The sequence below is a fragment of the Suncus etruscus genome, chromosome 12, assembly GCF_024139225.1.
Source record: "Suncus etruscus isolate mSunEtr1 chromosome 12, mSunEtr1.pri.cur, whole genome shotgun sequence".
Taxonomy (NCBI): domain Eukaryota; kingdom Metazoa; phylum Chordata; class Mammalia; order Eulipotyphla; family Soricidae; genus Suncus; species Suncus etruscus.
In genome coordinates, this window is record NC_064859.1 from 47,856,638 (window position 1) to 47,882,774 (window position 26,137).

At 32.2% G+C, this 26,137-nt stretch overlaps 1 protein-coding gene across 3 annotated transcripts in view; it reads left to right on the forward strand.

Moving 5' to 3' along the window:
• The window catches only part of CTNNA2 (catenin alpha 2), a 1,246,345-nt gene extending 1,227,001 nt beyond the window's left edge, over nt 1-19,344 (forward strand). For 2 of the 3 annotated variants that reach the window (XM_049784907.1, XM_049784908.1), the window contains 2 exons: nt 15,507-15,623; nt 18,172-19,344. In XM_049784907.1, coding sequence (XP_049640864.1) covers nt 15,507-15,623; nt 18,172-18,459 — 405 coding nt within the window. In that variant the 3' untranslated portion in view covers nt 18,460-19,344. The remainder of the gene's footprint in view (nt 1-15,506; nt 15,624-18,171) is intronic. The other variant, XM_049784909.1, reaches the window with a different exon arrangement.
• Nucleotides 19,345-26,137: the final 6,793 nt, after the last annotated feature.

The window sequence follows — 26,137 nt, forward strand, 5'->3', positions numbered from 1 at the left end:
ACTGGATCACCCACATACGAGGCAAATGCCCTACAGCTGTGCTATAGCTCCAGCCCCAAATTTGGTGGTTTTTATCTTACATTAAGGATAATTTTTATTATGGAGAAGATACTGTATCATCCTCTCTTCAATACTTTAATGTTAATTTTTGTTCACTTGTTAAAACTTGTCATTTCCTGGGAAGTTCTTAAAATCTTTTTATTTTCAGATTAAATTCTCCAATTTAATATATTTAAGGTTTTCAAATAAATTACTGTTCTTATTCTTTGGCGAAATATATTTCTACATTTCTATCTTCTGTGTATATCTGGTACTCTAATCTATTATTGTGAAACCTGCTCATATAGCTGTCTCTTTTGCAAGGGAACAGACTATACATATGATCTTTTGTTAGACCAAAGGGAAAAAAAATATCACTGCAGGCAGACACCCCTGCAAGGGAAGTTTTCAGGCTTTACTGGAAACCACTTCTAATGGCCTTTATTTATTTATCTGAAAAAAAAATTAAAATTTCAGTACATTATGCCATTGATTATGTATGTCTAGGAGCCAATTTTTTTGAGTTTCTACATTGTCTTGTTTGGCAAATTACGTTTCTAAATTTCATCTACAGAATAATAACACTTTTGAGGAAAAACTTTTTGATAAAAACTTTTTTACACGAAAAACATGTTGAACATTGTAATTGGTTGACGTGTTCATTGAATCTAGAAAAGTCATATGTTGGGCTAATTTAAGAGAAAATTTAATTGAGTAGACACTAAGGAATATGTACATCTAATGTGTTACTTTTCTTTGTAGAAAATATTTAAATGAAGCTATAGGAAAAAAAGGCTTTCTGCACAACCTTTGAAAAAAGCGGCAAGAAATGCACCTGGAAGAGCTGTCTATTCATATGATTTACTTTTTTATTTTTAAGAAGTATGTTTTTTGAGAGTAATTTTAATAATTTACCGCAAAAAGATAAATAGGATTTCTAGACCATTTCAACCATACTTCATTGCTAATAATGCTTAAATTTGCTGCAGTATCTTGAATCAAGGTACCCAAGAAAAAATAAATTGTAACCGAGATTCTGAAAGTAAAATGGATAATGAAAAGATGTAACTGCTACTCAAATAATTCATATCTTATGTGGATCAATATCGCAAAATTAGAGAAATTGTCTTTTTGTGCTTAAGAGAATTATCACATGACTCACAGTTGGCAATTTAAACACAACTTAAATTATACTTAGCTCTAGTTTTGGGTTTTTTTTTTTTTCTGGAGGAGGGGAAGAGATTTAGGCCAAACTTAGTGGTTCTAAGAGGACCTGGGTATTGAAGCCTGGTCAGCTATGTGCAAGAAACGTGCTTTCTCCCCTACATCATATTTCTGGCCAATATGGTGGATTTTTTTGGTCAAGGAAAAATTTCATGTCAAAATAGAATCAAGTTCATTTCTACAAGTTATGAATTTTGTAAACTCAAGTGCACACAAAATTGTTAACTTCTATATATCATTAGCCTGATGAAATGGCATTACATATCACATAATTCAAAGATTATTATTATATGAGCACTATAATTAGTAGAGTATATTTGTTATATCAGGTTCTTAAAGAATTATAAACTTTTATCACAATAGTCTGAATTTCTGCAGGCAAGGACAGAGTATAGGAAAGATAATAATATTTGTGTTACAATGTAATAAACATTTATTAATACATCCTGAAGTATTATATTCTTGCCAATATAATTCCCCTAAATATTTTTCCCATGAAATAATGAAAAGGCATTAGGAAGTTTGGTACTGGACTAGGAATTGTTCTCTGTGTTACTTAGTATACCAAAATTAGGAAGTTGTAGAAACATATTTGCAATTAAAAGATAAATTTTCACAAAAGGCTATATGATTAAAGATATGGCATATATAAGGGAACTTATACGTATCTTTTATGTATTACTAGTGTCAAGGAACTAATAAGCACAAAATATTAAATGTCTGAACATGAACTAGACTTATGAACAGTACACAAGAGAGGCCAGTATTTAGGAGTAAAATGAGCAATGTATAAATTAGGACAAATATAATTATGACTTTGAAAGTGATTTTAATCATTTTTTGGTTTTGAAGCTGAGAAGGCAAGACATTGGACTATGTTGAGTAAAGTTGAAAATTTAACAGGATCCTTACAATGGTTCCTGGAGAAAGGGTGGTAAGAGAGGTTAAGGAGAAAGTGAGAAAGAGCATATTCTAGATATAGACATTATTGGGCCAACTAACTGTATGACCAACAACAGAACAGGATTTAACACAGTATGCTGGAATTTCCACCTAGCTTACTGAAAGAACTATGTTGCCAAGAACTTAGACTGCATAGAAAAGAAGGGTTTAGTGTAACACTCATAAAACTCTTTTTTTGGGACAAATGAAAAATATGCAGAGACTTATTGTGTCAGGTGGTGGTATACTTTGTGAAAGTAGCAACTCTGAAAGAATTTTAAATATCTAACAATATTTAAGTTAATAGATTTTAAACTTTAATTTCTTTGATCTAAATAAGGTTACACCTCTATCACCAGAAAACACATAATGATAACTTGGAAATTATGTGAATGTGCAATAAAGTTGATAATGCACCCTTATATCCACAATTGGAAAAACAGTGTCCTAAAGAAATCAAAGTTTTATAGTGTCTGCTCAAAATATTGTTTAAAAGTAGGCAGGAAAAATGTGATCAATTATAAAAAGTTATGGATCCACTTATTGAATTTAAAAATAATTTCATTAAAATTATAGGTTTTGAAACCATGGAGCATGCTAAAGACATTTTATGAATCATTATAATATCTATTTCTCATGTCTTAATTCTCACTTCTGTAATAAAGTCTTAAAATTGTGTTATTATAAGGAATTATCTAATATGGTTACATAAAACGTCACTTGTTTTCTGCACTGTTTAAGAAATAATTATAAATTTTGTGGGATAATTGTGAAAATGATAGAGAAATGTCATTAATATGCTTCTTAAAGAGTTAAATGAATAAAAGAATAGCTTTCATGGTTGAGCTCTCAGATGGTATGTAGTGGATATTCAGATGACCTAGTACTAGAAAAAAAGCATCTACTGATTGGTCAGGGCGTTAAAGGAATAAATTTGAAAATGGAACTGTTATATACAGCAATCATTCTTTCTTTCACAGCTCTGCAACAAGTCTTGTATCTTAACTAACATGATTTGTCTAATTTATTTTTTATGCCCACTATACTCTTTTTGTATCTTTTCCACTGATTCATATCTACTGTATTTTAGAGGTCATAAGTCTGGCAATTTACTTATTTAGGTAATTTTATTATTATTTTTTGTTTTATCCTTAGATCTGTCCAAAATCTGACTTTTGCTAATTTAATGTTCAGTTTGTGAGAAAATAGTTGGATTAGGCTTTTTGGAAACAGAGACTTTACTGACAGATTAATATGAAGTTCTTGTTAAAGAACCAAAGAAGAATATAGTCCACTTATGGGACTAGAGAAGTAATATGGTGCTTGTCTTGTATAGGAATAACCAAGTTTGATTCCATGTGTGGCACAGAAACCAAAAAATAATGTTATTTATAAAAAAAAAATAGAAGACATTAAGAGATAATTCTAGGGATTTCAATGTGCTCAAGTTTTGAAATATAGTAAGGGCTATCATGTGATCATGACAATCATGTGTAATAATGTATATGTGGAGGTATGCCAATTAAACATGATATACAGAAACAGGATTTTAATATATTAGAATTCTTAAATATATTCCACTTTGTAACCTTGTATATATAAAATAGGTATGCAGAATTTGCTAGCAATAAATTTTGTTTAAAAAATTGTGAGCATGCTCAATACTCAGTTGTATAACCCATAGTTTAAGAATCTAAGAAACAAATCACCTCCAAAAAGTATCCCCAAAAGAAAACCAGAGACCAACTAAACCTCTTCTATAATTTTATTGTCTTGTCAAAGGACAACTGGTTAATCTACTAACTTGCATTGTTTTTAAGGTAAGCAGTACAACCACTTGTGCTGTTTAGATTGGAAGAATTATGTTGAAGAAGCATTATAAATTGTGGAAGAGTTAGAAAATTGAGGATAACTAGTTATTTTCACAGAAGTAGGTCTTGTGATCAAACACAAACTTGGGACATTTATATGCCTGAATGATAAAGCATGCTGAGTTCCCTCTGTGATCCAGAGGGAACTTTACCTTCAGAGCAGAGAGCCACTGGCTTACTGAAGAAATCGAGTCACCATTAGCTACAGAGACCTGAGACTAAGCTTAGAAAAAAAGACTGAAAACTTTGTGCTCAGATTAGAAAATAGGTCGCTTGTGACAAGACAACTAAAATTTTCTATCTAGCCTGGTGCTCTGATCACATGATGAAGACTGGAAGTAGGCTGCTCTCTCTCTCCCCCAAAGCTGCTTTTTCAGAACTTGAAAACTGGGGCATAGCACCTCCTACTGTAAAAAAAAAAATCTATGAAATGATAATACTGTAGCAGAATAGAGAAAATATTTTCAGAAATCAGTCTTGATTTATAATAACTATTATGGACAAAATCAATAAGATTAATAAAATGCACTAACATAGGATTCAATGAAAATATAAGGAATGCAGAGTACATATGATTCACAGAGACTGAAGATGTAAGGAAATGTTTTTCATGAATAACAAATATGAAAGCCACAATAAAATTAAAACTCTAAAACTGTGCGTGTATATGTGTGTGTGTGTGTGTGTGTGTGTGGTTTGGGGTCCACACAGTGGATGCTCAGGGTTTAGACCTAGTTCTGTACAAAAGGATCACTCTTGGAGGGTTTAAGAGAACATATAGAGTACTCGGAATGAAGCTCAGGGGTTGAACATGTATGTGCAAGGCAAGTGCCTCACTTTCTCTGGCCCCTAAATAAAAACTCTTATAAAGAGCATAGTAAACAGGTTGGATTCTAAAAATTATATTATAATTATAATTATATTGACTAAATTATAATGACTAAAATTATAATGACTAAAATGCAGATATTCCAAAAAACAGAATAAGTGAAGAGGTTTAGGAGAATTACACTCCATTAGAAGAGGAAATATTTGGATAACAACTAAGAAGATTGAGAAGAAAAGGAAGAAACAGACTATTAAGAAAATACTAAAATAATTTTGCTAATAAAAATTCATAATTCAAATAAAAAATAAAATATTAAAGTCACAGAAAGAAATCTTTCATCAAATTTCTCAGTAGATATTATAAAAAAAGGAAGAGAGTGAAATGATTCACACTGCTAAATAAAAAAAATATTATGGAGAAATATTTTCCATGTAGTCAAAATATTATTAGTGCCTCATCACCTGAAATGTAATATTGAGGTGTTTCATCATGAAAAGAAAGACAATAATAAATAGGAATATAAAATTAGACCTAAAAAGAAATAAGACAATAATGTGTTTAATTGAAAGATAAGTCAATAGCAACACACAAAATGACTATTTTAAAAACAATGATACAATCCTCAAAGTAACCATAACATATGAATCTAAGGGCTGGAGTGATAGTACTGTGAATTCTTTTGTGTTACATGCAGCTGAAACAGGTTGAATCTCTAGCAACCTATATGGTACCCCAGTCCTACTAGAAGTGATCTGATCACTGAACACTCTTAGTCATGTACACAAATTTGATGTAGAAACTAGAAAAGAAAGTAAACTTCCAGTGAAAGATAAAATGGCAGCAATTAAGATGATATACAAGTAAATGTGAACAATATGAACTCACCAAAAAAATGTGTTAAGTGTTCAACAGCATATCTATATTTATAGTGATATTTCAAAACCAATAATGAAGAGATACAGGGAAGAAACCTTTATTTTCTTATATGATAAAATAGACTTAGCTCAAAATGGATATCCCAGATAAAGACAAACTATAATAATTGGAGAAAACCAACCAAGATATTATAACATGTGTGTATGTATATATATAATATATATAAAATATAAGTTGTACCTAAAATTATTAGAAAACATAGTGAGACAAGGACAACAACAAAATGGGAAATCTAACAGCACTTAAAACAGTAGATAACTCAGATAAAAAGTAAAAGCCTTAAATAAATTGGTCACATATATAATGTATGCATTTAAGTTTCTATACCTAAAGAATGTAACATACCTTCATCTCAAATGCCTAGGAAAGTTTCAAAGACCAAAACTTGGGATACATATAGATTTCAATAAACACACAAAAACTGATATCATATCAAGTATCCTTTTTGGTCACAAAATGGTAGAAAGTTAAAAATCAATCACAAAAATATATTATTTAAAAAAATAACAAATGTTGATTTTATAAGTTCTTGTGTAGCTAATAATTAAATCAACAATTCAGAGAAAATATTAGCAGCAATGACCCAAATTGCAGCACTGTATATGCCTCATCAGCCACCAAAATAGAGCAAAAGAAATTAAAAAAAATTGTTTTGATCCCAAATAAAAATGAAAAGACAAAATATCAGAGCTTTTGTGATACAAATAAAGCCCATATTAACAGGTAAATTGATAGCAATACAGACTTTTCTATTAAGCATTAAAAGTGATAAATAAACAATATAATCCTAAATCTAAGATAACAAAGCAAAAGAGCAACAAATAAGACTGTAGAAGGATGGAAATAATAAAAATTATAGAAGAAATATAATAGAAACCAAAACAATGATATAAGAAAATTTGATGCGAAATTAAAAATTGTTTCTAGAGAGGATTACAAAATATTACTAATAATATGATCAGAGAGATAGCATGATTGCTTCCAGCTAACCCTGGTTCAAGTCCTCCAGTTCACCACATATGATTCTATGAATTGCGCTACAAGTAGGCCCTAAATACACGCCAGACATAACCTATAAAACAAAATAACAATCATGATAATAGCCTTTAAAGAGTTACTGCAAGTTATTAACCTGGATGATAAAGATATAGCTGATGCTTATTTATCATTTAGGGCAAAATTTAATGATATATCGGAATAGTAATGTGACATAAAGATAGTTTTCTTTTCTTTTTTCCTTTTTTTTTGGGGGGGTGGGCAGGGGCATACCCAGTTATGCTCAGGAGTTACTTCTGGCTCAGAACTCTGGAATCACTTCCTGCAGGCCTGGAATCACTTCCTGCAGGATTGGGAACTATATATGGGTTTCTAAGGATCAAGCCTGGGTTGGCTGCATGCAAGGCAAGGCAATTGCCCTACCCACTGTGCTATTGCTCCTGCCCATAATAACAGTATTTCTACTTATGCATATTGCTCAATTATAAATTAAATTATAAAATTTATATATTTTTATCTAAAATTATAGCAGATTCTTTCTGGTGATTACTATTTTATATTAATGGTGGTTCTATTTTATGAGATCAACCTAAATATTCTTCTGAGCCAGTAGTAGGTCCCGAATGTTGGAAAAGAGATTATATATGAAGTAATAAATATAATAAAACATGATTATTCTCTACAAGAACAGAGGTGCCTCTATATACTTCCAAGGGCAAGTATATTCCAAGATTCCTAGTTTTTGCAATACCAAGGTTAATGAGAATGACTTGTTTCGTATTAAGTGAAAACTATACTGCCTTTAGTAGACTAAAAAAGGCTCTATAACATATTTAGGAAATTTGTTGACTGTAATTCAGCCTTCATGGGCACTCCCAAGGTTTACTTATCTTTAATTGAAAAAATGCAAATTAAGAAATTTTATCAGTGACTGGCTGGCTAAGAAGTGCTACTAATCACCTAAATGAATTAAAAATGAAGATACAAATATGTTTACTTGAGAAAGTTAATTTTCAGTGAAGATGTAATTTTTTTCTTAGCCTGATTCAGATTGTAGTGTTTTTCTGCGAAGACCTCTGCCAACTAAATTTTCATCCATTATACAGAGATTTCTAATAAATGCCTTCAGATTGGTCTCTTGCCAACTGCCTCCATGTCACTATTTTAGGAAACCCTGCAAATAAACGTAACAGGCCTCTTGTCTTCTCCATCTTCATTGATCTTCTGCTTAAAGTTTTACAATGTTTTCAAGATCCCATAAACAATTTGGAATAGCCCTTGAACAAAAGCCAATTATTAGGAAGTTACCCCAAAATATGTCTTAGCTATCAATATCAGTGACTATATGTTCATATTAATATTTTTAATGCAGATATTTTTTTTCTACTTTAAATATGTTGTTTTCAAAGTTGTACATAATATAGTTGTTGTGGGCATTCAGTCTTCCCAAACCAGTCTCACCACCAGTAGAGCCTTCCTTCTATCATTATTCCATTCACCACCCATTCCCCAAACCTGTGTCCTTAGCAGACACAAAATAATTTATTTTATATTGATTTTTAACAACAAAATGGCTAAATAAATGATTAGCAATATTTCAAAAAATATTTGGCCAAATTGCTATATCTTGCAATGGGGGCATTAAAGTCATTGAAAATTTACTAGGCCTTTTGTTGCTAGTTTTTTTAATAATAATTTTTATTTTGACCAAAGTAGATTACAAATCATTCACAGTATAATTTTAATTTTGTAGTATTGATTTTTCCTCATTGAGCTTAGTTGTTTCCATGCCACTTTCTCCTCTTATTTGTTGTGATCCTACTGGGCTCACATTATTGTGGAAATAGGAGGCATCAAGCTGCTGTGTGTAAGCAGCTACCAGCTGTCGGAACTCCAGGATCTGAAAAACTGAGCCTCTAAATTTCATCGGCATGACTTGGCTTCTCTCTCTTCAGAGATTAGTTGAGAAGCTGTAAATGTAGGCCATTGCTTACCTGGATTTAACTGGGGAATACAGGTTTGGCTGTAGTTAGGGTTGGAGTTGAAGGAGATTTTACTCCCCAAATCCAAGGGGACTTCCAAGTATTCAGTCTGAAATTTGATGTACCTAGAATTTTTCATAGGCTTGGTATTTGCAGAGATTAATCATGAAACAGTGAAGTTGGGACATTTGCATGTCAGGGTCTGCAATATGGATCTTTATTGCAATGTATAGAAAGTGGGCACACAATAGTGGTAGTCATGTTCACTTCACACACTATAGTTGATATATGCATCCATTTTTATCATGACTTAAAATCTTCTCCAAAGTAATTTGCATTTCTCTTAAGCCTACATCTATTGTAAAACCTGGCTTATATTTAGTGATATCTGTATAAGAATTATGGGGCCGGAGAGATAGCTTGGAGGTAGGGCGTTTGCCTTTCATGCAGAAGGTCATTGGTTCAAATCCCGGCATCCCATATGGTCCCCCAAGCCTGCCAGGAGTGATTTCTGAGCATGGGGCCAGGAATAACCCCTGAGTGCTGCAGGGTGTGACCCGAAACACAAACAAACAAACGAACAAAAAACTAACTCATGCACTGCTGGATGTTGCCCTCCCCTCAAAAAAAAAAAAAAAAAGATAGAAATTAGACAATTTCTATAGAAAATTGTCTATAGAAATAGACAATTAGACACTTCATCCCTAAACATCAGCTATGAAACAAAGCATTGTTTAGACAAATTGTATCTGTAAACTAGTAGTAAAAAAGAATGAACTTAAGCAAATTAATTTAAATATATAAGTATTCATATAGATTAAACAATAGATGAAATATATACAATAGGTATACCTAGTTGATTTTGACAAGTTTTTGTTTTGTTTTGTTTTGGGGGGGCCACACACTGTGACCCTCAGGGGTTACTACTGATATGTGCTCAGAAATCTCTCCTGGCTTGGGGAGCCATATGGGGCGCCGGGGTTTGAACCCAGGTCTGTCCTGGATTAGCAGCATGCAAGGTAAATGCCCTTCTGTTGTCCTACCGCTCCAGCCCCATTGACAATCTTTTAATCTTTTGAAGGTGGGAAATATTTCCTTTCCCATATTATTTCAAATTATTCCTAAAGTAGAAAAGGTCCATGACTGCTTAAATAATGGCTGGAATGGACATATGGGTAAGCGGCAAATTGCAACCCTATGTTTACATGTGTCCTTGCCTTTACAAGAAGGGATTCTGCTTTGCTATATTATTTCACTTGGTGAAGAGTGAGTGAACTATAATATTGAAATGAGAACTTTGCATGAAGAAATTCTCTTTTGCAAATGTATCTTGTCTTTTTTTGCTTGAGTGATTTATTATCCTGGACTTCCTAGAGCTTTCAAAAAATTATCAGTACAGTCTCTTGAAAAAGCAAGCAGATATTTCAAGGTATTTCAAATGTACCACAGTTTCTAAGATCAAATATCTCTTCAAAGCCTTACGGATTTTTTAAAAAATGAAATGTTTTTCTTGGCAGATAATAGGTTCCTGAGCTCTGGGTTTCTATCCTTCCATTCATAACAGAAAAGCTAACTTGTAGCACAATTTTATTTCCCCAAATATAATCTGTGGCTCCCCTAGAGGGGCTAATTTAAAAAAAATGTTTACTGAATCACTATGAAATAAAAAGTTACACATTTATGATTTTGATGTTCAAGCACCATCCCTTTACCAATATTAATTCTCCTTCATCCTCTCTCTCTCCTAGCTTTCCTCTTGGCAAACACTTTTTTTCTATTACTTTTTTCCATTTAGATTTGCAATACTAGTACTGAGAAGGTATTACAAATATCATTTTTTCTTCATCAGCGCCCAATTCTCTCCCATCACTCTGTCCTATCAATGTGAACTCATCAGCTGCTAAAATAAAATTTTAATTATAAATGACCATTTCCAATGGAAAAAATACTAGGTTGCTTCTGGTTTAAATTTATGGTCAATTTTCCTATAACAATCTACCTTGAAACAGTATTCTAGCTAGCCTGAATAGTTACGACATAACTTATTAAAATATGTCTGTTCTTTTGTATTAACTTTTAAGTGAATACCATGAAAAGAATTTCAAAACTGAATATAATGAACTGCTCCTAGTAATATCAGCATTCTCCATGTTATTTTCTATATTGGCTCTGACTTTAGCTAGTTACAATACTTCAGACCATAATGGCTCCTGTAGGTTCCTTTTTAAAGCGTTTCACCTCTTTATTCAGGCAAACATTCCTCTGGCTACCATGAGGGTCTTGTTATTTGTTCTGAGTTAATACCATTTTTGAGGTTCTGAATGTTCAAAACATTTCCTTTTTATTTTATTTTATATCTTTTGATAAAATTCCCAGAAATAAAAAAGATAATCTAGCCAATAGGACATATATTCTTCATCAGATAGCAATATAATTCAGGTGAATTATTAGTTTTTTTTTTACCACAAAATCATCTTCCAATTAACTAATTTTATTTTACTCAATGTGGATTATACAGTTCTATATTTAAATTGTTAGTTCTTATAGATTGCTTTGTGTTTGGGAGGAAGGTTTTATTGTTTTTTTGTTTTAGATGGTCATACTCAGTGTTTCTTAGTACTTACTCCTGACTCACACTCAGAGAATTACTCCTTTCAGAGCATTCCATGTGGAATGCCAGGAATCAAACCTGAATCAACTGTGCGAAAGGCAAGCATCCCACCCACTTAGTATTGATCTAGCACTGATTTCTTTGTACTTTCATTATGGTATTTTGGGGATAATAAGGGACCATTTTTGTAAATAGATGCCAGGTTGTATATTTCCCTCTAAACACATATTTTAAATACATAGATAAATATAGAGCACAAAGTTCTAATTCTGCTCTATGATTATGTATGGACATTATAAGTCATTATCCTAAGACATATAATATGTCACATGCAGTTCATTCAGTATTGTTCTTCCACCTCTTTGTATTAATTTACACTTTTGACAATGATATATTACTAGTTTTTAAAATTGTAAATCTACTTTACATGTGTTTTATTGCTTGTTGGCCCTAGAAATTTAGTGTTATTTTAAGAGTTATGTTTGCTTATTAATTAACAACAAAACATTCTTGGCCACAAATAGAATAGTTACATTTTAGAATATTATAATTATAGTAATTTTTTTTTTGTTTTTCAGCCTCACCCGGTAATGCTTAGGGGTTACTTCTGGCTATGCTGTCAGAAATCACTCATGGCTTGGGGAACAATATGGGATGCCTGCCATGGAGATAGAACCATGGTCCTTCCTAGGCTAGTGCTGGCAAGGCGAATGCCTTACCCCTTGTGCCACTGCTCCAGCCCCATAAAGTTATAGTAATTTTTATGATCACTATAATACTAAGAGAATTTGAATAATTCCATTAGGCTTCTTGACCTGAAGAAAGAATAAAGTTTTACTATATATTTTGTTGGTTGTCTGTTTTTGAACCATACCAGTGATGACCAGATGTTACTCTTGATTCTGCATTCAACAATTACTCCTGGCAGTGCTCAGGGACTATATGAGATGCTGAGAAATGAAGCCTTGTCTACCAAATACAAGAAACGGACCTGCTGTACTATTGCCTCAATTCCCAGATTTACTATTTTTATTCCAAATTTTCTTAAGTTCTCTGTGGAAACAATTAGTAAGAGAAATGTGAGATGAAAAACTCATATATAAAGTGACAAATTATATACCTATAGAATATATAAAACATATATATTTACACACAATAGTTAAGAATACAAGTATGTTTTCCTTTAGTCCTTAATTTCATTGTGGACTCTATCTAACCATAATATAGAGTTCTCAGATTCAGTACTTTGAAAATAAAACTTAGCAATCTATCACCTTACCTTCCATCTATCATCTGAAGTGATACCATAATGTTATAAAATTGTAATATTATGAATTTATAATTATTACTTCTAGCTTTATTTTTAACAATCTAGTTACAATACCCAAAATTTCATTCATTTAAGTGAGTTTAATATGTCGTGCCTACATATGAGGTTCTATTTTCGGCCTTATCCCCCTCTGTTCAAGTATGATCCATTTTCCCTTCTGTTTCTTTTGCATCTTACATTTCACTAAATCATCTATCATAAAATATTAAACATTTCAGATTATGCCTGCTTGTAGATAAAGCATTTAATCACAGTGATTGCACAAATAGATATAAAATAGAGAAGCCAGAGTGATAACACAGCTGTAGGGTGTTTACCTGCATGCAGCTGACCTAGGACAGACCTCGGCTCAATCCCCAACATCCTATATGTTCCTTCTGAGCTCATAGTCAGGAGTAACCCCTGAGCATTACTGGGTGTGGCCCAAACACCAAAAAAAAAAAAAACTAAATAAAAAAACTAAAGAAATATGTGGATGAGTATGTAAATAGGATTAATGAATATCTGAACAGTAAGGAATAAATAAGAATTCAATGTTATTCCAGAAATGTGTTTATTCTTTTATTTGTAATGATGTGATAGTGTCACATTTGTATTATATTTTATTTCTATTGAAACGTAACACCTCCTATAATTACATCCAATGATTTACATTAATGGATATTATTGTAGTATGAATGAAATAGTACATATAGTACCCAAAATACTCATATTATCATGTAAGCTGTCAGTTTCATTTTAGATACTTTTCGTAATATTGCTCAGCTCTGATATAAAGAACTGGCACAGATTTATTGGTGAAGGAAAGACTCCTGGCATTTTAGGAAAGTATTTCCCCTATTATTTAATTCCTTTCAAAGCATAGAATAAAATGAGCCTGGTATAGGGAAAATATATAAAGAGTTAGAAAAAATTGTAGCAATGGAATAAGAAAAGGATCCAGAAAATCTGTAGAAATGGCTCTAAAACAGCTCTCACCCTAATTTTCTTTTTATGGACTCTCATAGAACAAGATGTGAAGAAACATCTGTTGCCTTTTGAAAATAGTTCTTTGATATTTAAAAAGAATAGGGACAGAATAGGAAAATAAGCCTAATTTCTGTTAGCATAGAATACACCTATGAAATAGAAAAGGAGAATATCTAATGAGGTCATACATCAGGGTTTAAATCTTTTGGATTGTTTGGGGCCATACCTCTATCACTTCTCAGGTGTGAAACTTGGGACTCCTTGCAAAAAAAAAAAAGCTCCAATTTATGAAAATATTCTCAGCCTGACTTGTCAATCTTAGACTTTGACTTATATTTTGTTAATTTCAGTGCTAAACTATACATCTATGTTCCAACTAAACAAATACAAAATATTATTAGTATAACTAGGATTAAGAATTATTGTGACATTAAATAAGAAATACAGGGAGATAATATAGAAATAGAATGATGGTGGCATTTGCTCAAGGTAGGTTTTTTGGTTGTTTTGAGGCCACACTCAGCAGTTCTCATTGGTTACTCCTGACTGCACTCAGGAAAAAGATCCAAGTGTTCTTTTGATGAAATGCCAAGTTTGGAAATTTATGCCAGTTTTTTTAATGGCTTATACATATATGTTCTTCCTAAGGCCATTATAAAGCTACCAAGATCAGTCTAGGAAAAGTCTTAGGATACTAACTAGTGAAACTATATCTTAGATTATAACAAGTCCATATAAATGGTGGTAAATGTGTTTCAGAAAACAACACAAACAAGCACAAGAGAAGTACAAGTTACTGCTGCCCTGAGGGTAAACCCAAGCCAGAGAGGCAACCTAAAAACCAGGGAGTGCTTAACATTTGGACAGGACCATCCTGTATGGTCCTTCCATCTCCAAGTATGCCAAGAGTGATTCCTGTGTGCAAATCCAGCAGTAAATTCTGACCATAGCCTACTGTGACCCCCAAAACAAAAATAATAAAATGAAAAACATGAATGTTAGGAGATTTAGCTAACATACTTCTGGCCAGAGAGAGTGAACAGAGACATTTTCATTTTGAATGATAGGTGGTGATTGAAAATCATAAGCCTGGAAATAAAATGAGAGCAAAGCAGCAAAGTAGTGAGTCAGAGGAGAGACTTAGGAATGAGATTTTACCAACCCTTATCATTATTATTGGGGAAAGTTACATGATCTCTCTAAATTTCCTTTTCTCTGCAATCAAGTCAGATTAATAATTTTTTCTTCAAATATTTTCTCAAGACTTAGTCATGCAACTTAATAAAAAATACTCAGGCAATATCAGGCACCAAGTAAGCACTCAATATTATTTATTATTAAAACTGCATTTATACATGCTCTGTGTAATGTATGGTCTCAGTGTGAGTCATAAAATAGAACGTGGTTGTAAATTTTTCTGATCCAGCATTTAAACAAAATCACTTGATAGATTGCTTGATATTTTCTTTAGAAAGTGAATTTTTGTCAAAATGAACGTCTCTTATTAACTAGATCTCTGTGGCATTTGGACAAGCATAAAGCAACCCTGGTTAAAATGTGCTACATCATTAGAGTGTAGGCAACTACCTGTCAAGGTTTTAAAATTTTATTTTATACTTTTAGATCATGTTATTGTATAGCAATGGTTTTGCTCAAATTTAGTTGACTAGCTTACACTTTCCCTTGCTGCAAATACCTCATCTGCCCTCCCAGGTGGATTGAATGAAATCACTAACTTGATATTTCAGAGCTGTCTCACTCTCAACCAATGTATTAGGTTTATTCACAGGATTCCTGCATCAGGCTGGGAGAGCAAAGGGGTTCTGAAGAAGAGACAGGCTATCATATTTTTGCTGCAGAATTAGACACCATCTATCTGAAAATGGAATCTGTGGTAAAAATCTCCAAATTATTTTCAACTTTTCTCCTTGGATTCACTCAATTCTCAAAGATTTACTATTTGAGGATAATTTTAATAAAATATTAGCCACATTCTATCTTATTCTACTTCTACTAATTGTACGGCCTTGAAGCAAATAAACAAACCTGTCCCTGATATAATATCATTTTACCATTGTTTTACTCACAATACACAATAGCACTAACTTTATAAATATTACTCATTTTGAAACCTGACAGACTAATAGGGAACTGTCAATTGGCTCAGGGATGGGATATGTGGTTTCTAGCTTCCAAAGAAACCAACATTTTCCTCTTATTTCTTCATATTTACAACTATAAATGTTTAATGAGAAAAATTTAAGTGAAATTTAGTTAGTAGTTAGCTTTGATCTTTTATTAAACTTGTGAAATTATTGGATAGTATAAAACCAGATTGTCTTTGGGTTTCATTACTCTAGTGGTTCTCAAACTATGGTATGATTCAGAACTCCTATATTTGCAAGTTTTTGATTTGCTATGACAAATTCCAGTTCAAATAGGTTCCCAGTTAATGATGATGATACTGATTTCAAGGCTGTACTTTGAGAATCACTACATTAATCTGTGCTTGACTTTTATATTAACATGAATAATATACAATTTGTTCTTCCTCACTAACAGATGTTTGTGCTTAAAAAGTAAACAATGTAGATTATGCTTATTTTTGTATATGTATTCCTGATAGAGAATAATAAAAGAGACAAAGTATTTATTCATTTGGTTTAATGTGTTAAAAATAGTTCAATATTTCATGAATCCTAGTTCTAACTATTATGTTGAGTCAATGTAGTAATGACTTTTTTGAATGGGTAAAGCTACAATTCTGAGGTATTGCTTTTACATTAAAGGCATTTACTTTTATTTTATACAATGGCTGACTGCATGATTTTTTCTTTTTTGGTGGTGGAAAATTAGAGTTGATTTCCTATCATTGACTTCTAATACAATATAACACGTGTAACTTTAATAAAGGATGTGGCCTATACGGTAGCAAAAATTAATTAGAGTGGCCTTGGATATAATAGCTGATATTGCCACTCACTGGGACATGTCTTGATGACAAGTCCCCAAAGTAAACATTAGTGGCATTCAAACGGGAATCCCCATGTTTGGGTCCTTTAGTGCAAACTTGGCAATGGTAACCTTCCATCCAGATAGTTGTATATGTACTTGATTCACATTATCCAATTCAGATCTGGCCCTTTAACTACAGGTAGGCAGGTTACACAAAAAACAGTCACAATCAATGTCATAGGAACCTTGCAAAGGCACATTTTTAGACCTCTTTTAATCAGAAATTGCCTGTTTTCTTAAATTGATATTACAACTAATTTAATGTGAAAATAAGGCGCAAGAATTTCTGAGGTTTGAGTAGTAGCTTCAGTGAAGTGAAATTTAAATATATCTAGCTGTTAAATTGGCCTTTTTACCTGTTGATTTCAAGTTAAAAGGGAGCCAGAAATGCAGATTTGAGCTTTTCTGGGAAGTAAGAAGGTTGAAACATAGTGAATGATCTAGTATAGTGTATATAGTTTATAGTGTATGTATACATGTATAGTGTATATACTGTTTATTTAAAAGCAGAATGTGGAAACCTAACTAAATAAATAATAAACACTGACCTGAAATAACTTTCTAAACTTACTGTGTCTTAGGTTGACTTACAGCATTTTTATAGCTCCTACCCAATAGTATACTTATACTGTATAAACCTGTGAAAGTTATGCAGTGGTTCTCTTATCATAATATGATCATTAATGCTACTTTATAGATTGTTGAAAGGTAACTGTAAAATAGAGTTCTTAGAATAGTACTTGATCCAAAGTAAAACTGAATAGCTTATTGAAACAGATTTTCTGGCTTTATTGAATGCTCTTTGACCTACAAGGGCATGCCATTATTGATATTTTCTGATGGGATAGAATCAAGATTTAACAATGGTGTATTGATAGCCAAGGACAAAATACATTTATACAAGTTCCAGAGTACCCATGGATTTATTCTTCTTTGTACCTGCCTGTAACCCTACCAATCCAGTGCTCGGGATTAAAAAGTAGTCTATAAATAGATACGTGTACTGTGGTAGAGCCACAGTATTAAGATGTAAACATGTTGTTATTTAGTATTTACTAAATGATGTCCAAAACTTGAGAAACCACCTAAATGCAATATCATGTTATACTTTGGAAAACTTTTGTAGCACTAAAATTCTTACTTACAGAAACAGATTGTGGGGTGTGGGGTGTGGGTTTTGGAGTAATGATATCTTAGATAGTGATTCATTGTATAGTGTCTTTTTTTCTTTTTAACCTTAGCCTCATGGTTAGAAATAAGATAGAAGGCGACTTTTGGCCTTTTCGCATTATCATGTAATAGGTTTTCTCTTTGGGGGGAAATATTGTGTATTTAAGTAGTCATGTGATTGTTTCAATTGCATCCCCCTTGCAATTGGTGTGCCTTCACTAACCCACCTGCTTCTCATTCTTCTCCACCTGCTCTAGCTGGACAGTGCCACCTCACTTATCCAGGCAGCTAAAAACCTGATGAATGCTGTTGTCCTCACAGTGAAAGCATCCTATGTGGCTTCAACCAAATACCAGAAAGTCTATGGGACAGCAGCTGTCAACTCACCAGTTGTGTCTTGGAAGATGAAGGCTCCGGAGAAGAAGCCTCTTGTAAAGAGAGAAAAGCCGGAAGAATTCCAAACACGAGTTAGACGAGGTTCTCAAAAGAAACACATTTCGCCTGTACAGGCTTTAAGTGAATTTAAAGCAATGGATTCCTTTTAGGACGATAGGCATTAACAAGAAAGATTTTCCTTTCTGTTTTTCTTTCTAATTGCATTTTTGTATGCATACCTGCCTACTTATATGCCTCTGGCACAGGGAAATTAAAGGAACAGTGTCTGTTTGCATGTCAGATGAGATGTGATCGACATTACTGATCCATCTGTAGCCTGAGGAGGGGACATGGAGGTCCTATTCTGAGGTGGCACAGAGCTGTCCTTTGCAACATTCTTATAATTGGGCAAAGAGTTCACATTGCAATGTTTATGGGATGGGGAGGGATGGGGGAAAATAAACTTAACACTACAAAAGCAAATTCTAATGCATGCAAGAATCATTAGGTCGGCAGGTATATTAAGTGAAAAATCTGGAAGTGTAATGATAGATAATAAAGCTTGTATTGCTTCTGTTTCAGTGCAAAAATGTACTAGCCAATACGCTTAAGTGTGTGGCCCAGAAATTTGAACAATTTAACTTTGAAGTCATATCCATGATATCATGTACATTTTTACTTAGGCAAAATAACTTTGTCCTGCCTAAAATGCTTTTTAAAAAAATCTGTAATCTGTTTTTCTCTTCTAGTAGTGCCATGACTAGTGCTCATGTTGTCAATTTTTCCCTTTTCTGAAACAATGATCATTTACTTGAAATTTATAATTCTCTTGAGGTCACTAGGCATACTGTATAGTGATCAATCTTGTTTTTACTCTTTAAAAAAATTTGAACTATGATTTTGCTAGAAATAGAAGGCCCAGTGGTGAAATATTAGAGAATTGGAAACTGACAATGTGTGAAGGTTTAGAGGTAAATCTATAGGTGTAGCTTGGAGTGCTGGTATCTAAAATGCCATTGTATCTACTAATTCAAAATAAACACATTTAATCTTGATATTTGAAGAATGGATTTATTTAAATACAACTCAAGAAAAAAATGTCAATTATTGTTCTTAAAGTGGGATTAAATCTTCTATGAGTGTAGTTCTGTTCACTACACCACTGACATGAAACTGTCACCTGGGGTGAGGAAACTCATTAATAAAGGATCCACCATAAAAGCTACACATTGACTTCAAAGAGCAGACCCTTAAATTTGAATACATTTTGAGAGTAGCATCCACTGACACTCATTAACAAATATTTGTGAAACTACTTAGAGGGGGTGTAATAATGCTCCATGAAATTACTTTAACAATGACCTATGTTTAAAAAGTGACATAATTCTAGATTGATATATTATTCCATTTTTCCTTTTTTTTTGGTTTTTTGTTTTTGGGTGTTTTTTTTTTTTTTTGACACAATACTTGGAAGCATTTATAAATTACTTTGTTCTCTGTACTCATTGATAATTATTGGCAATGCTCAGGGGACACTACATGATGCCAGAGACCAAAGTGGGGTCAACTGTGTATAAGGCTTAACCACTAAACTATTTTAAACCTGTATTTTCTTTAATCCTTAAACCCTATACTATATCTTCAAACACACTTACATGATTTATTGGGGTGAGGAAAGAAATGATCTTCTGAGCTGCTAAGAATCTTCTTAGGTTAAAACCTGTGGAAAGTTCCAAAAACTAGTAGTCAACAGGCAATGCAGCAAAATGCTAAAGAAAGCTTTGACTTTGAGTTCTTATTTTGCATATTTTGATACCTGCTAGTGAGCAATATTTTAATGTTTTCTGAAAAGTTACCCTTTATTTTATTCTCAAAATATTTTTATTACCAACACTTGAGTAGACAGCATAAATATTTAGCATCATTCTTGTGAACAAGGACACAAAACACTATAGCAATAAAATAAAAAAAAAATATTTTCAGGAAACATTATGTTTAGGAATATGATATATATAGAAAAAATAAATGTGCCCCCCAAATTAAAGTACATTATATGAAATAAAAATAACATAGGAATAACTGTTACAAATGGATAAATAATGGGGATGGATGGATATTTAGAAAGTATTGATGGAAAATGTAGGATTTGGCAGCTAGCATATTGCAATAAAATAATTTATGAATTTATGAGGTATAAATGAATAATAAAGCTGATAAAAAGCATGGCAGAGATGACTATTTAAAGGGATACTTTAGGGGCCAGAGAGATATCATAGAGGTAGAGTGTTTGCCTTGCATGCAGGATGGTGGTTCAAATTCCAGCATCCCATATGGTCCCCTGAGCCTGCTAGGAGCAATTTCTGAGCACAAATCCAGGAGTAACCCCTGAGCACTGCCAGATGTGACCCCCCCAAAAATAAATAAATAAAATAAAATAAAATAGATACTTTAACCATTTTACAAGTGCAGATGTTGATAACATGGGGTTCTTAATGGTATCTAGAGCAATAATTGTGTGGAAGATAATTATCATTTGAGGTTTCCTAGGGGGCTTAGTGAAGTCTGAGAATTGTTAATGTATATAATTTACCCATGGGAATTATAACATAAAAAACTAAAAAAATATATACAAAGAATAATATGCATATGCGCTAGAACTGAATGGTACATTTTAGGAGACAGGTAATCAATATTTAGCAAATGGAGGTATGTGGGTATTTTCTTCAGAAATCGCATTTACAAATGAAGACTAATGTATAATTCTGATGGGAAAATAAATATAAATTTTCTTTAACTCTTTTAAAGGGATTGATTATTCAGAAGGCAAAATCTTGATATTCCCTTAAAGACTCAAAGGATCCATGGAGAGAGTCAGCGAGATAGTACTGTGGATAAAAGGCTTGCTTTGCATGTAGCTGAAACTGGTTTGATTCCTGGCACTCCATGTGGCCCCTTGAGAACTGTCAGAAATGTTCCTTGAGTAGAGAATAAGAAATAAACCCTGAACATTGCTTGAAGTAGGGCTAAGATAAACCAACAACCACCACAACAAGATATACAAATGATCTGCAGAAGGTCTATGGTTTTTCTGCATTAAATGTTGTATAACACAAAGTAACCTTATTGTAAAAATCAGCTTCTAGAGCTGAATCATAGTTTAATCCACAGAGAAATAGATTATACATGTGTCATCATGAGAGGCATCAAGATCTTGAAGCAGCAACTTTGTTTTATCTGTCAAATTGTCACTATCAATAAGTGATTCACATTATATCTAAGTAATTACATAGGTTAAAAGAAAAAATGAGAAAAATATTCTAATAAAATAAAAATTAGATAACTAGCAAATAACCAATAAGATATTGTCAATATTATTTCTGTATTCAAATAAATAGTTATAACGACATAAAGGTCAAAACACAAAAAACATGTTGAACATCTCTGCACCAAAATCAACATTTTTAAATACATTGAGCATCTGATTAAAGTGAAAAAATACTTCTAAGATAATGTTACTCCTACTTTAATTAGGGATAAAAAGCATCAGACAGAAGACCAAAAAAAAAAAAAAAAAAAAAAAGGAAAAAGTGAGCTATAAAAAAAACAGTCGAAACATATATTCATATACTAGCACTACTGAACAAAGAAATGCACAGTTCTTTTAAGTCAATTTGGAACATTATCTAGGATAGATCATATGCCAAAACAAAAGCATATTTGACTAAAAAAAACCTGAAAGGATACTAAAATTTAACAGATAAACTGTGATCTTTTCTGAACTCATAGAATAAAACTAACACCAACAGCAAACAACACTAAAGAATAATCAAAATAGTTGGGATCAACAATTTTAAACAACAAATGAGTAGACAAAACAGAAATAAAATTAGAAAATATCTTATGTCATGAAAAAGAGAAAAATAATTTATTAAAGAGTCAAAGTGGAAAGTTATAGTTACAACTGCTTTCAAGTTCAAAATGTTTTAGAAAATTTACCTGAAAGAACTACCAAAAGACTAAGTTAAATAATAATTATTTGATTATTAGAGAGAATGAAAAATATTAAATACAAAAAATAAAAATTTTTTTTCAAAATAAAATGGAAAAACTTTGTAGTGAGCTGATTTACTCAATACAGGAGAGCTTTAGTATGTAAAATTATAAATGAAAGTATAATTATTATTAAATAAACCTATATTTTAAAAATCAGACAATATACATATGAATTGGATAAATTCTTAGAAACACTAACACACCTAATCATAAAAATAGAAACTGTAAGTAGATCTACAACTTTAATAAAGATGGTGAATCAATCATAAATTTTCCAACCAAATAAAAATAAAATATAAAAAAGTCAAGTTCAGCTTAATTCATTGATACAATTTTACCAAAATTTATAGAACTTTTAACAGTAATGAAATTCTTTCCCCAAAATGGGGGGATACCCAACTTTGTGTCAGGCCAGTATTATAGTCATGGTTTTTTAGTATTTGCTGCAGAGATGTATGTTATGCCAGAGATGATACAACAAAAATGCCCCAAATTTTCTGATGAATACTGATGAAAAAAATATAATGAAATTCTAAAAATTGAATACAAAAATACATTAAAAATTTTACACACACAAATGTGACTTTGTTCCCCTCCCCCCAAATGTGACTTTTTTTAAATGGCCTCACAAAGTGGGACTTTTTTTTTCAGTATGCATGGATATTTCAACACACAATGTGATGCATGAAGCAAAAAAAATGATCTTGTGATGAGCAAAGGCTTATGCAGTGAGAAATGAATCTCATCTTTGGTGGGAATGTTATCTGGTTCAGCGTCCTTGGAAAACAGCATTAAGACTCCTCACAAATTTAAGAGTTCCCTTCCATTTAACCTATAAATTACACTCTTGGCATGTCAAACAAAAACATCAATTCAAAAAATATAAATGTACACCTATCACCTATGTTCATAGCAGCACTTATCCGCACAATAAACATCATAAAATCACACAGTTGCAATAAAAATGATAGGCAGTTCATGCATCACAAATAGAGTTTGTGTATCATGTTAAATAAAATACCGTAAGTTAGGCTGGAGGACAAAGTGCTAAGTACTTGACAGTCTCACATCTGTGGAACATAGAACAGGAATAGAATAATGATTTACAAACCTTTGTCCTTTAAATCACACAATTCTGTTTACCAAGAATTCGGGAAAGTTGAAGGGTAGAATAAAGATGGAACCAGGTGTGACATTAACGAATAACCTTAAACCAGGAGACTAAAGATATTCATACTGAAAACAATAATAGAAGCATCAATAAATCATTGGTGATACACTAGAGGATTTAATGCATTTGCATTGATACAATATATAGTGTACATCTAATGCTATCCAATATGATCTCAATTTCTGAATAGTATTTTGTCAAAATATAAAAATATATCTAAGAATCATACAGAATCTCCGAGAATCCTTGCATAGTCAAAACAATTCTAAAAAAAATTTTTTTTCCTTCTTTTCCCTCTCCTCTCTCCTTCCCCCCTTTAATCAATTCTAAAAAATTTTTAAGAAGTTGGATCTTATACTTCTAGATTAAAAAAATAATAGTAAGGTATAGAATTCAAAGTATCAAAACATGTTACTGACAAAGATATGTGGATCAATGAATCATAAAATACTGATAAAAATATACATTTATATATATGAAAAATAAATTTCAACCAAGATATAGGAACAATTAAAACAATTTTTTCAGCAATGGTGTTGAGATAAGTGAATATACTTGTGCAAAGTAAATAAGTAACATGTGTAAAAAATAATCTAAAATGGATCCATCGTATCATTATAAAAGATAAATTTGAAAAAGCTGACCAAAAGTATGGAAATTTTTGTATAACACCAGAGATTGCAATCACTTCTTCGAAATGACACCTTTAGTTCTGTAGAACAAAGTACAGAACTAAGAAACTAAATCAATAGGATAACAATTATTTTTATAAAAGTCATATACATAATGGAAAAAGAAAACAACAGAATAAAAAGACTGCTCAAAATGTTAAAACATTTATCTTATAGGTAATATCTATAATATATACAAAACTAGAGTAAACATGAAACGGCTCAGAAAATGATTCTAGTAGTTGAAGACAGTTGTCTACAAGTATGAAGCCACCAGTTTAAACCCTGGTTCTATCCTTAATACTATTAAAATTCTAACAGTTCTTCTACAAATCCTCAGCAGAAAGGGACCCAGAAGGTGGTTCAATGGCTTCAAAGTGTTGGACCATAGAGACAGTACATTGATGAAGGTACTTGTGTTAAATCCTGCAGACTGGTTAAATTCCTGCATTGCATATAGTCTCCAGAGTCCTGCCCCAGAATAACCCCTTAGAAGTACTTGATGTAGCCCTAAATCTACCCCTACCCACAAAACCTTACAGAAAAAAAGTGATCCTAGAAAGCATGAGATTATGAGCTTTATCCCTATTGTTAGGCAAATACAAAGGGGATTCTGATCACTCCATGGAAAATAAACTTTAAAAATTAATCACCTGATCTAAATATTGGCAAAAGATTTGAATAAACATCTACTTAAAGAAATTATACAATCACCAAAATATATATGAAAAATATTAAATTTAATTGATCAAGAAAATATAAATTCTGGAGGCTGGATAGATAACACAATGGGTAGATCGTTTGCTTTGCACTCGGCCAACTTGGGTTCGCTCTCTGGCATCCCATATGGCACCCCAAGCCTGCCAGGAGAGATTTGTGAACACAGAGCCATGAATAACCTCTGAGTGTCACTGGTTGTTACCCCTAAACAAACAAACAAACAAAAAATATAAATTATAATCAAATGCTTTCTCATAATGTTTGTTATTGTCAAAAATATAAAAGATTGATGAGGATGCAGGAAATATGGAATTTTTATATTGTTAGTGGGAATGAAAATAATTGTTCCTCAAAAATTTAAACCTAGAATGTTCATGTGATTCAATCATTTTAGATTTTAGTGTATATTCCATATAACTGAAAGGAGAAATCTCAGAACAATTTTGTGCACCCTTAGACACCACAAACTCATTTACAAATGTATAAAAAAACAAAGTTGGTTATTGATTGATGAATGTGATAAATGTAATAAAATGTGATAAATAAAATACAATGGCATTCAGTCTTTAAAAGTAATAAATTTTGGGCTGGAATGTTAGTACTTTGGGTAGGGTGCTTGCTTTTTGTGTAGCTGACCCAGGTTTTATTCCCAGCACCCCATACTATGTCCACCAAGCCCTCCAGGAGTCATCCCGAACACCACACTGTGTGTCCCCAACCCCCCAAAATCAAAATAAAACATTCTGAAATATTCAAAATGGATAAATTTTGCCATCATGTCAAATCAAGTACTTACACAAATATAAATATTACATTATTCTATTTTCTAGGGCACTTAGTTTAGTGAATGTTATAGAGACAGAAAGAAAAATAAGAGATTATCAGAAATTTGAGGAGGATAATGGGTGAGCCAATAGTTTAATGGAGTCATAGTTTTATTTTGAGAAAAAATAACTTGCCAGAGGGAGGAGTGCCACTGAGTTAAAAAAAAAAAAAAGTGAAAAAAATAACAGAAATTGAAATAATTGGGCCAGAGCAGTGGCGCAGCAGTAGGGTGTTTGCCTTGCACTTTGCTGTTCTAGGACGAACCATGCTTTGATTCCCCAGCATGTCTTATGGTTCCCCAAGCCAGGTGCAATTTCTGAGCACATAGCCAGGAGTAATCTCTGAAGGTCACCGAGTGTGGCCCAAAAACCAAAAAATAAAATAAAATAAAATAAAAAAGAAATTGAA